This window comes from Poecilia reticulata, linkage group LG13 (genome assembly GCF_000633615.1).
Source record: "Poecilia reticulata strain Guanapo linkage group LG13, Guppy_female_1.0+MT, whole genome shotgun sequence".
Classification (NCBI taxonomy): domain Eukaryota; kingdom Metazoa; phylum Chordata; class Actinopteri; order Cyprinodontiformes; family Poeciliidae; genus Poecilia; species Poecilia reticulata.
The window spans coordinates 20,178,328-20,191,656 of NC_024343.1; the positions used below are offsets into that span (position 1 = coordinate 20,178,328).

The 13,329-nt window shown below is 39.7% G+C and overlaps 1 protein-coding gene across 14 annotated transcripts in view; it reads right to left on the reverse strand.

Moving 5' to 3' along the window:
• gramd1bb (GRAM domain containing 1Bb) overlaps positions 1 to 13,329 on the reverse strand; it is a 97,726-nt gene that overhangs the window by 27,764 nt on the left and 56,633 nt on the right. For 12 of the 14 annotated variants that reach the window (XM_017308230.1, XM_008425941.2, XM_017308229.1 and 9 more), the window contains one exon: positions 960 to 1,170. In XM_017308230.1, coding sequence (XP_017163719.1) covers positions 960 to 1,170 — 211 coding nt within the window. Of the gene's footprint in view, positions 1 to 959; positions 1,171 to 7,740; positions 7,891 to 8,246; positions 8,603 to 13,329 lie in introns of those variants that run through there. The other 2 variants (XM_008425951.2, XM_008425945.2) reach the window with 2 other exon arrangements.

A 13,329-nucleotide genomic window follows, 5' to 3' on the forward strand; every position in this document is an offset into this window, starting at 1 on the left:
TCACTTGGTATTGCTACATCCACCACAACGGCTTTCCTCTGTTGTTTATCCACCACCACATTGTCCGGTTGGTTCGCCATTACCATTTGTCTGGATCTGGAAGTCCCACAGGATCTTAGTTCGGTCATTCTCCACAACCTTAGGGGGTGTTCCCCACTTTGATCTCGGGGCTTCCAGTCCATATTCTGCACAGATGTTCCTGTACACTATGCCCGCCACTTCTGCCATTCTTAATCCATGGGGTGATCTATACAGTTGAGATCTGGACTATGTTTTCCTTTGAGTTAAGCTTATTAAGGCCCCTATTAGAGATTATTCTTTCTAGGGACCACACCACAAAAATCACAGTAAAATCACAATATTACAACCATTACAAGAAGAAACATCACAGATAACTTGCACAGGCCAGCCAAATGTAAACTAGCTCATGACATCGTGAACCTCAGGTTGTGCACCGATGCACAATCACAATGGAGCACGATGGAGCCATCCCCATATTGCTTACACAAATTTAGGAGGATGAATCTGTCCAAAATGTCTCAGTGTGCTGGACAATCAAGAGCCCCTATCACTGCAACTGAGGGTCTAAGTCCAGCTCCCGAAATACAGGCCCACACCATAATCTCTTCTGAACCAAACGGTAAAATCCAGTCATAAAAGTGTTGTTCTGGTAATTGAGAAACCCAGACAGATGCATTGGATTGCTGCACAGAAAGGTAGGATTCATCACTCCAGAGAACATGTCTCCATGCTCTGCAGTCCAGTGGTGGTTTGTTTCAAACCACTGACAGTAATGCTGTACATTGGAGCTGGTGATGTAAGGCTTAAGTGCATCTGCTCTAAGCCTAAGTTTTCAGATTCCATTCCATGAATCTGAAAACCTCTAGAAGTTTAGATATCTATAATTACTGACTGTTGAAAAAAGATGTTAAGTTAACAGGAATGTCCCCAGGACTCACCTTGGAGTTCTTTCCACCACTTCGCGCTGACTGCACAGAGTACGTTCTCTGGACGACCTGCTCAGGTGTGGAGGGGGACTTGTCGGAGGAGTGGTCTGAACCCTTCTCCACCATGTTCTCACCCTCCTGGCTCTGTGGTGTTGGAGAGCGCGAACGTTTACGCAGGACTGGTGAGCAGGTGGGCGAGCTCTTGTTTGAGTTACTGGCAGTGCTGAAAAACAAAAAGACAAAAAAAAATCTGTTTATATAATGTTTGTTTTTTTTGGGCTTTTTTATTGTAGAAAAAGTATGCAAACCATTATAAATAAATTGTCATTTCACAATTAAATAACATTGATAGGCCAACTCAAAGTAGCATATAACTGTGAAGTGAAAGAAGGAATGCATGATTTCATTTGAAACGAAAAGTCACAGGTTGAGAAGGGAGAGCATGCATCAGAATAGCAGCCAGCAGGCCCAAAGGCGCCTTTGGAGGAGCTGCAGACTCTGACTTACTGACTCTGCTGCACACCCTAGAAGTGCTCGGACAAGTATGCATGGGGAAATTTGAGATTGCCAGTGCCAAAAAAGGATGAGTGGTGTCATATAAAATACTGTTGTTCTCAACTTACAAAATTAATATTTTTTCATCCTTTGTCTCTCACTTTGTTTAATAAGTTAAACATACCTAACCAGACTGATATCTACTCCAGAAGCAGATCAAAATCAGAAATTTGTAACTGACTCAATACTACCTCTCACCCAAAATCAGATCTAAAACAAACACCATTTTCTCCTGACTTACTACACATCGCTTTAAGCTTAATAGGCTAGAGGAACTGTGTGCTAACCATGCTAATGGGATCTAAGCAGAAAAAAGAAGTCAACAAAAACAGCTGTGCAGTAAAACAGCTGAGAAAAAAAAATTAATAAGAGAAACCTAAGACTTTTTCTCACTACTACAGATAAATGTGAGTTCTTCACCAATCAAAAGACTTGGCACAACATCAGATTGTGTTTCTGTTAAAGTCAAATACTATAAAATAGAAAGTCTGGGAATCATTTTACGTCTTTCTTTTACCCCAGCGAATCATGAGTTACACTCGAAGCCCCTGTGGACGGTGCAACAAAGATTAAGACAGAGATGCTGAATTGTTCTAATACAAATGATAAGCAATGGCGTGTGCTTTTAAAAGGCTTAGTTTTTTAACTTAATAATTTTGGATATGTTAAGATATTTATCTTAAAACATGCATGATTAATGATCCATAAAAAACTGAAAGGTTACCATCTGCAATTCAACAATGTCTCTGTTTATCAGACACCTACAATCAACCGCAACTATAGCTTAGCAAGAACTCGTCCAGATCCAGAGAGAAACTAACAAAAGCCACTGTAAGTGGTCTGTGTGACAGCAGGCCTGCCAGGACCCAACTTCTTGGCATGGTATTATGCAAGCCCTTACGTCACTGTTGACTAGTGGCTGCTGTGACTGGTCATGAATTACTGATCTGCTCTACTTCAGTGCAGATCAGAACCCTGAATTATCAGGAGCAGAGCTGGCATCTTCTGCCTGACTATTACGGTCTGCAGACAGCTCATGGACTTCGAGGACACAAAGACATAAAGAGCTCAAATAAGATATTTATGAAATACATACAATATAAACTTACTGGTTCCTACTCAAAGATTTTTTTAACTGTATATTACAAGTAGTTTCCACAGACATGCCAGTAAATAGGAGGACATACGTTAAGAGCAAAACCAATGTAACATTTTGCAAACATGTCAACTGTCTTAAAAAAAATTTTAATTGGCTTTCAAATGGTTAAGGGTGTCTCTCCATTTCTGATGAGCCTTTATTTATACATCTCAGATATTGTTTATAATTTCTTACAATAACTTCTGCATTCGTGGCTTACATCGTATACCATAACAGAATTACTGTCAAGACAATTTGTTTACCTTATATTTATCATGCAAGAATGTCTGAGCCAGAAGAACAAATGGGATTTAAAAAAAAAACGACTCAACTAGCTTAGTTGAGTCTAAGCTAGACTCAACTAAGCTAGTTGAGTCTAGCTTAGAAGTTGAGTCTTCTAAGCTAGACTCAACTTCTAGCTTAGAAGTTGAGTCAAACTTCTAAGCTAGGTTTAGATTATATGCACCGCATCTTGAGCTCCGCCCAGGCAATAGAGAACATCTTGACAACGCTTAGGATGGTAGATAAATCTGTAAAATTTCTTTTTGCAGAAAATTAATTTGTGAAGGCCAATGTCAAGTTTTAGTTTTGATGGACTTCTTTGGAAAACATCCTTCATCCAAAACTTCAAAACTACAAGAGAACACTCAAAGTCCTTTTGAGATGCATATTCTTTGTTCTGTAAAAACAGCTGATACCAGATATTTACAAAGACTGTGTAAAAAGATATATAACTGTTTTGCATCACTGTCTCTCATTTAATCCAACTAAACATTACACTGACATTACTATGCTTTCAGGAAATTTGGGAAAGCCAAACTAGTTATGTTTGGGCTTCTAACATGATAACTCGCAACATTTGAGTGAAACGGAAGCGCAGCTGTCAGCATATTTTAAAGCAAGGCCTCAAACACAATCAGGTGGGATCAGTTATCATATAAAGAAGAAAACTGCAAACTACCAAAGGTCTGTTTCATCCTTAACATACTTGTATAATACAGAAAGGCATGTGGTCTGATGCAACTATAATTTAAGTGTTTGGCCATAAAGATTATGTTATATTTGGAGGAAAAGGGGAGAAGCTTGCAAGCCTGAGAACATCATGTGAGGGAGCTTTGCTGTGATGAACTGGTGCATTGACCAAAACAGATGTCATCATAAAACAACTTTCTATGGAATTAATGAAATAACACCTAAAGATGATGATAACTTTGGGGCAAAACACTGATTAATTACTTAACTGACAGTTCATCTTGGCTTGTTATGTACAAAATAAAAGAATATATTTAAATAAATGTGACAGTTAAAGCACCTTTTTACTGGCTCAACTGTGCACTTTGGGCTATAGCTAACAAAGCACTCGTAATTCTTTCGGGTCATGCTGACAGACACGTGTCCTCCGGCACAGAAACACCCACTTGATTTTGAGCAGGAGAGACATTTACAGATCACCTCTCCTTTCCAGCAAACAATGGAAACACAGATCCGTCATCAGCATATGAATGAGTCAACCCGATCAGTCATTCACACAACAGTTTGCTCTTTGAACCAGCAAGGTAAGTGTGGAGAGAGCGAACATGATGCTGACGCTAGCCTGCAGCAGCGCAGACAAAAGCATCTATCACAAAGGCTTTGCTACGAACTGCTGCAGGAAAACAAAAACACCGACTACCTGAGTTGTTTTTTTTTTTAGGTTTTTCTCTGGACAGGTGGTGGTGGAGGGGGGAGGGGGGATGATAATAACAAATAAATAAGATGTTCTGAAGCTCTAAAAACTGTACATAGCTTCCTCAGTGCGGCACCCGCATGTAACAATAAAAATATGACATAAAGGTCATTACTTGTTTGCTTCCTGCAAAATTAAAAGTTAGAAAATCTATTAAGCAGCTCTCCTGTGTGCTGTAAGAGGTCTAGAGGTGTAATAACTAACTGACCTGAGGGAATTGGAGGTTTTAATACTTAGTGTGAGAAACACATGCTAACAACGACCAAATGAAGTGCAGAATTGAATTGATATCACTATGGCAACAGTGAGATAGACAGACAGACAGTCAGACAGACTCCACAATTACTTGTTACTGATAGATTAAAACAAAAGAAGAAAATTCATTCAGTAATTAAATGTAACATTTTAGGTGTTGTAGACTGGTGTTTTTATAAAACACATTACATGAAAACACAGGTGACCTTATTTGGACCCCGGTCTTTTTTTACAAAGTCTGGAAAAAGGATACAACAACAACAACAACGCCAAGCAAAAAAGAAACAAAACAATCCAGACAGAAATCTATTGATTGTAGATTTCTGAAATATGGTAAGTAGTTTTAAAGAACTTGAAGACAAAAGAGTAACAAGTAAAAAAAGCTCTTTAACCTTCACCCATTCATAAACTATCCTCCGCTATTTTTTGTTCTGTTCTTTCAGAAATAGTTTATTTCTTGTGATCATAGGTATACAGACATCTTAATTGAAAGCTTTTCTTCATGTTTTAGCCATTTTATTTTACCTGTTAAACCCTGCATTTTATGAGAGTGCAGTAGTTGCTCTGCAGATGTTTGGAGCAGATGTTCTCTGCCAAAACACTGAGGACATTAATTTAAGGAATTAATCAAATGTAATCTTCACAAAAATATGCGGTGTCTAGAAATGAAAATTTATGTAGCAGTTTTCTAGTAATACCCACAATACAAACCTCATTTTACAGCACAAATCACATTCACCCATTCTTAAAACACACATACTGGTAAGAAAGTGGGCCCCCTGACTAAAGCTATTTCCCAGTAGCTGTTTTTTTTTGTATTATCTCTGTTCAAGTTTTTTGTTGAACTAACAAATCTGAATTTTCTCTCACTGCCTAAGTGTCCCTCTTTTAAAGCAATTTTCATAGCCAAAGTGAAACACTTAGTACTAGAAAGGTATTCATATTTGAATTGAAACATTTGTCATTATTGCATGTCAAGGCAAATTGTGCTTTTTCATGAATCAGGAGAAATTTTTCCAAACCTCTTGTTCACTTACGATTAACCTGAAATGAGCACCATTTTAAGACAAATGATCAGTGAGTCATATGAAAACACAGTGAGATTAGCCTAGTGCGTCAAATGAATACATCAGTAAGGGCAAGTTTTGAGCTTATTGCAGACTAATGCTGTACGTGTTGATGTGTTGAGATATTCCTTTATGGCCAAATAAAAGAAGTTATGTGCATCTTAGGTGACTTGTTTACAGAAAGAGCTTTCTTTAAAGAAGTCAGTGTATGTTAGAGCAATGTGTCCTTTACAAACTCCTGGTGTGAACAAAATATCTGCGGCTACAAGGAAAAACAAATAAAGAGACTGCGGTGTCCAGAATGTCATTGCGAGGAAGGTAACGCTAAAAGAAGTCATCAGAAAACTGTGTGACGCTGATAAAGTGAAATGTGCTTTGAGTTTTCAAGCTTACATTTGCAACTGATTTGTGGTGATTCTGTCAGAGCTTTAGTAGATATGCGAGAAAACCTTTGGTGCAACATGCACAAAAATGTGACACTTTTCTCCTCCAAGGGGAGAGCTGTGTGTGACCACAGGCACTGTGACGCAGACAGAGGCAATCACTGTTGTAACCCAATAATCAAATAACAATAACAAATGGATCTCCCAAAATCTTTAGGCTCTTTTTGTCAATCGGGGGCCTCTAGATGGGTTTACAGCAAAGACAAAGAAATGAAGTTGCAGCTTAATGCATTGTTTTTCTTCTTCTCTCTCGATTATGCAAGTAGGTAGAGCTGAAATAACAGGCCAAGTGACTTTAATTTACATGACAATTTTGTTAGCTGTTGTGAGGCAATTAAATTGCCAAAATTGGGCCACTGTGGGCTCAGTGAGTAGAGTAATTATCTTGGAATCAGAAGGTTGTAGGTTGTGGGCAGTTTCCTCCTGCCACATGTCGATGTTGGCAAGGCACTTAAACTCCAAGTTGTGTGGGTTTGCGAGTGTTAATAGTGAATGTGGCTCCAGTTTAAAGTGCTTTGAGTGGTTAGTGTTACTGGTAAATTCAGTCCATTTACCAGTCACAGGCATTATCTAAATAGACTGATTGTGAGTCAGAATTTACCATATTTTGTTTTACAACAACAAACACACCATTAACATACGTGGATGAGAGCAGCTGTTTTAGGAATTGATTATACAATTTGAGTAAACAGAAAATGGGAGAGAATTAAACATATAAACAAGAATTGCAAACCCTAGAGTACCAATACCACAAATGACAATCTATATGAGCCGAACCAAACCCTAACAAGAACTAGTTTAGAGCTAATTCTAAACATAGTTTATAGTGATTATATCATCAACTATCAATATGTATTAATTTTCCTAACTTGGGAAAGCAAGTTCTTGCTAAGGGTGTACTGGCATACTGGTCCTGACATATCCTATATCCTTTTACACAGTGTGATTGACTTGGGTCCCAAAATCTATCTCGGGTACAAAGCCCAGATTTTTACAGAGGAGCTTTCAAGCTTTCAGTCAGAAAGAATCCTGGCATGTTTTGAGTCATTAAAATGGTCAAGTTCTAACAAACAAACCTAAAAAAAAGAAAAAAAAAAGGGGAAAAAAACAACGTCCCACTTTGTAACAGTCTTTTCATTAAATAGGCTGTAAAGCCCTAAATCCTGCCGGCTCAGTCTGTCCAAACGTTCGGCTTCACAATGGAACAGAGTTCCGGGCCTTTCCGAGGGCCCCCAGTTGTTTTCACAGTTTTGCTGATCCTGGAAAATACCCATCTGGCACTTGTCGTTCAGCTCTGCACCAGTTTGAAAAGAACCACGAGGTGCGCCATGAGCATGCTCACACAGAGATGCATCGTGCAGCACGGGGGCAGACATCAACATGGATGCAGAGGACATGCGCCCACATATGGCAGAAACGCATCACGCCTCACTCTGTCTCAGTAAGTGGATAAAATTAGCAACATCGTCTGGATTATTACCGAATTGCCACTTCATTTAAAATAAGTGCAAGAACAGGTCAAATTATATAACCAAGCCCATCCCACTCCACCCATTCATTCTCCTCACATTCAGGCAGCCTCTAACAAGCACGTGAGGGAACGTCATACCCTTGGTGAAAAACACAGTCTCTGAGAACCTCGCCGTAGCAGCCCTGGTTAGCCGCCGTCACACACTCGAACGCGACCATGTCCTCGTAGGCAACTCCCTGTAATGAGCTGTTCACCCAGCGGATCATCCCGCGGACCGCGCGGCTGTGTTTTCTCACGAGGAGTAAAAGAGAAGAAAGGTAGCCAGATAGATAATGGAGAGGGAGAGAGAGAGAGAGAGGAGCTAGAAAAGGCAAGGCGGGGAGATTTTCTCCAGCAGGCTTAGGGCCACTGATCTTCCCTGGCCAGCTCTGATCTCCTAATAACCAGCTTACATCGCCCTTAACACCACCTGCCAAAGAAGAGACACTGGTGGTCTGCGATGCAGCTACCCCCCACCTACCTCTCCCTGAACTCACTTCCTAAATAGTACATGTTGATCTTTCCAGACAGGGAAGCTAATCAATGCACGAGTGGCCACTGCTTAACTGAGACTGAATGCAGACAGGTAAACAGGCAGCACTAACCTGCTTGTAGCCATGTAGAGAGTCGCTCAGCAGCAACAAGCTCCTTTCACACGGCTTCATTCATACGGCCGGAGCATCGGATGATGCACGGGAGGAAGAAAAGGAGATGGGGGGTAGAGCAGGGAGGGAAGAGCGAAATTGAATGATGGGCGCGTTCCGGAGCATGCCAGACGGATGAGAGGAAAAGCACAAGGAAGCAGGCACATCAGAGGAAGAGATCCAAACAGATGGACTCTGAGGCTGGATTTCACACTGCGTTTCTTCCTTTTGATTTCATTTACTCTTTGTCTATTTCTGCCATAATGAGCTATCGTTTTCCTTTTCCATCTCTTCCTCCTCTGCTCCTCCAGCTGCTGGATCGTCTGCCTGTTCACTGCTTCCCCCCAGAGCCCAGCCGATCCCGTATCTCGCGATTTCTGCTGCTGCTCTGAAGAATTCACGGCCGCACGCGACAGCACACAGACAGAGACTGAGGGAGAACATGCAAAATGAGGTAAGGGAGAAAAAGAGAGGGAGGGAGAGATGGTGAGAGACGCAGACAGAGCAAATGAGAGAAGAGATGGCTTTCACTTTGCATTCCACCTCAACTCAGAGCCGGTACATCGAGGCTGGGCTACCTCAATTATTCATGTGTTTCATGAATGGAGGGGCTGACATCATTGGCATCCAGGTCACCTTACATTCAAAGCTTGTTCTAAATCACACTGAAAGGAGGTCCAAGTCTTTGCGGTAAACACAATTCATGGTCTCACACAGACACACACACATGGACACAACTCTGGGTATTTGATGCATTTTGTGTGTCAAACAGCAAACAAGAGAGCAGAAGTTTAATTTAAACAAAAACTCATCTTTAGAAATCTGACATTACATTATTAATATTTAGCTGTTTTCTCAAAGTGAGTAAAAGTCTATCATCAGTTCATGAAAAAATGTTTCCCCCCACAATTACAAGTTTCTAATTGCGGTTGAAAAATTTAGCACTTTTAATTTTTACAGACCCACAACTTCCTGTTTCTCTGCAGCATATAGGCGAAGTGGCAGAGAGTTATTTATTTTAGTCACTCTTCTTCAAAGTAGGGAAGGCAAAGAAAATATACCAATCAACTAAGGCAGATGCTTAATTAGCTTTAAAGGTCTTAAAATATAAAAAGTAGACCTGGATAAGACCCAGGGGTATCTTGAAACCACATAAATGATTATTCCCACGAATAAGGCTGGAACAAAATAGCAAACAAGCAAAAAAAACAACATTATTATGCAGAGCTTGGCAACAAGACAAAAACAAATGTAGTTTTTTCTTATCTTCAATTTTCTATGGAATTTTAAAAAAAGAACAAACGATCAGAAATAATAAATGATATGAAAGTGTTAATCCATGACAGGTGACATTTGCTATTTTGCTTTTGAGTAACAAATACTGGGTGTTTTCTGCCTCATGATCTTAGACTAACAACAAAGAGCTTAGTCAACAGACCTGTTACGTAATTGCTGGAGTTGTGAATGTTAATTACTAATTTAAAAATGTTATGACTTTTAAAATCCTGCAACCAGTTAAAGCCTGTTTTACCAACTTGCCCACCAGTTAGGTGGGCAAGTTATTGTGAAGAATCAACAAAATTAACGAAAGTCAAAATGACAGAAATTGCTACTGTATGCTACGCAAACAATTTCAGAACAAACACCTTGAAAATGAAAAAAAAAAAAAGCTACAAAACAAAACCCAGTGGTTATTCAAACGTGCCAGAAAGGGCAACTTACGGCTGCTCTCAGACGTACACCCACTCACACGTAGCAATCGTAACACTGAGTAATCACATCTTCAAATCTTTAAGGAAGCAACCAGAACTCTTAGCAGTGCTGCTTTTGAGGCTTGACCCCGGGTCTGGGAGGATGCTGGCGGTTTCTGTGGGAGCCCTCAGCGGAGTCGCTCTGTGGAACAAAGGGAGCTGGTCCACTGAGCCGGACCACTGTGTGCCCAGATAAGCCTGCCCAGCCTCAAACAAGCAACTGACCTACTTAGGGGTCCTCTGTTCTCACTGTTGTTGTACAAGGGGACACGCTAATGGTCAAGCTGACCACAATTTCATACCACTTTCATGTAGACTCCAGTGACTGCACAAGTGCATGTGCTTCTTGCGCTTTTGCCACATTGCAACCACCAAACTAAGTTTATTTTATTGGCATCTTATGAGATACACTAGACCAACGCAAAGTAGTGCATAGTTATGGAATGGAAGAAAGATAATAGTTGAATTTTTTTTTTTTACAAATCTGATAACAGTAAAATACTTATGTTTTTAGCCCTTTTCAATCTGATGAAGACGAAATAACACATGAGGCAGGTCATGTGGTACAACGTACGTTGGTTTGATGAGACCAAAGTGTAACTTTCTTCTCAACATACAGCACTGTATTGAAGAATACAATTGTTACCAAATACACCAGGCCCACAGTAAAACAGAGCAGTACTGGCAGTGTCATGTAGTGGGAATTCATTTCTTTAAGAGAAGCAGGGAAGCTGGTCAAAGTTGATTTTGAAGCATATAAACTAGTTGGTTCAAAGAGAATTAAAGTTTTACAAAATTCCTGTCAAAGTTAACTAAATTGGAGGTCTGTGGCAAGACTTGAGAAATGACAGAAGAACTTTGCCAAATGTGACTGATCTTGAGTTATTTTTCAAAACAAAACAAAAAATCATTAGTCTGTAGATGTACAAAGCTGCTAGCAATAAGCAACAGACATCTAGCTCTGCCTGCACCAAAATGAACTTCCACAAACTTTTTACTTAAGGGGTGAATGCATAAACATGTATATCACACTTTTTGGATTTGTAAATTGTTTTAGAAAAACATGTTATTATACACTACTTTATGCTGAGTTGTGGGTAAACTTTGACATGATGTCAAAAAGTAAGATGGCATGCACATACTTTTTGCACTGCAGTGTAAAGTAGTAGAATCCCAGCATGGTCATAAGTTTACCACAAAAGACCTTTTCCCAACTCAGCCTTGTGTAGAAGCAGACAGATCACACCTCAAAATGAAAAAAAAAAAAAAAATTCTTATTGGATAGCTTTTTTCGCATTTTTTTTTAGGAAAATGTTACATTATTTACAGCGTTGCCACAGCAACGTCATTATGGTGACGCCTGGCTGGGTCGGAAATGTCTGTCAGGCCGACAGTGTGGGGCGTGCAGTTACCATGACAGCATGTCAAGCCATTCATGTGCACTCAAACTGTTTTCAGCTACCGGGAAAATGAAAGAGCTGGAGGAGTGTGTTTGTGTGTTGGTAAGGGGCCAATGCTGCTGCATAAAACATCCTCACACACGATTAGTCATCTACAAAGCAACAGAATTTAAGCATACTTTACTGTGCAACAGCTTGTAAGAAAAAAAAAGAAAACTGCTTGGCAAACAGAGACCTGGGGATCATAGATAAAGTATGTCAAGGCGTTTATTTTATCTATTTAAATCTAGTCTCACAGGCGCAAGTGAAATTAAAATACTCATCCTCGGTCTAAGAGGACCTGACACTGGCAAACCTGTGACAATTTTTGGACTCACATTGGAAGTTGTGACCTACTGCCTAAGGCTGCCAAAACCCGTTTTCTTAAAGCAGATATAATTTAACACACTGATTAAAATTCAAAAGCAATGTCAGTATGGTGAGGGGATTTAAAAAGATCAAGAGAGGGAGCAGGAGGAAACAGGAAACGGGCAGCAGAATTAAGCAACAGTGGGACATTTAGTCCCATGGGACCGGGCACAGTCACTGTCATCTGCAGGGGACCTACAGGCATAAGGGGACAACACAGAGTGTGAAGACAAAAGATATAAAAAATGAAATAGTTGAGCAATGAAAGGCCAAAATAATTTTCGCATCAGTTCACCTGACGTGAACAGCGCTTCTAACTGAAAATGCAAATATTACTACACGAGTAGAAGTCCAGAGGGTTCGGCTGACGTACACCAAGCAGATTTTTGTCAACAAAAGGCTCTCTTTCCTGTGTGTAGAGCAACGACCCGGATTTATTAAAGGGCAGGAGAGTGGGCCCTTAGTGTTCTTTTCAACATGCTTAATGGCTAAATGGCTCTATTGTTTTGGTCAAACAAGTTGATGTTAACGCTATTGTGAGAATCAAACATCTCTTACAGAGATGCACACATTAACAACCACAAATGCAGTTTCCAGTCCATTAAAAACAAAGCAAACAAAACCCAAAAGGATTAAATATTCCATCCTTCCTACCATGACATTATCAAGGTTTAATAATCAGATGAATAGTTATTACAGCTCGCTTATTCAAACTGCAGCAGTCATACATCCCTTCTGAAATAGAAAACAGGTAGGATGCAATGAAAATGTTAATTAAATCAAACAAAAACTGCACTGTTTTTTATATTTAGAAACCATAAACTCAAAGAATTCAGTATGTAGGTTTTATAGCAGAACATAGTTGTCATAACAAACTGTTTAGTACTATAAAATGTTGCAGTTTTTCATCTAAAACAGAAGTCAACCTTTTCAGATTTTGTATTTTCCAAATGCTATGCAAGTGTGCAGCCAAATGTAGTTCTTATTCTTTTGGAAATTCGCACACGTCTTGATCAGTGACAGGTCAGAAAAAAAACAGGCAGAGGAGCTCAACCTTTTTGTCCCCAACCATCCCTTTGTAATGTGTGCTGACTGCGGTTTCACATTGTCTTCTTGAAAAATGCATGGCTGTCCTTGGAAAAGACCTGGTTTTGAAGGCAGCATTTGTTCCTTTAAAAGCTTAATGCAATTTTCAGCATAGAAACTGGCATCATAGAGACATAGGCTTAATTTGTCACCTGAATTTACACAGTTCCCCAGCCGAACCTGGTGTTGTGACTTACTACTATTATAGAAACCTATTTAGCTTTTCTTTTTTGTGATTTCCATATAGCTTGCACTGTTCATTTTTGAAAAGCCTCTTGATAACTAATTAAAATTAAAACATTTTCACTTAAATGCCAATGGCACCTCTGTAAAGATGGACACTCTTCCTTACCTTGTTATGTAACGTGGCCTCTCTATGGCTCTCTCTCTCTCTCTCTA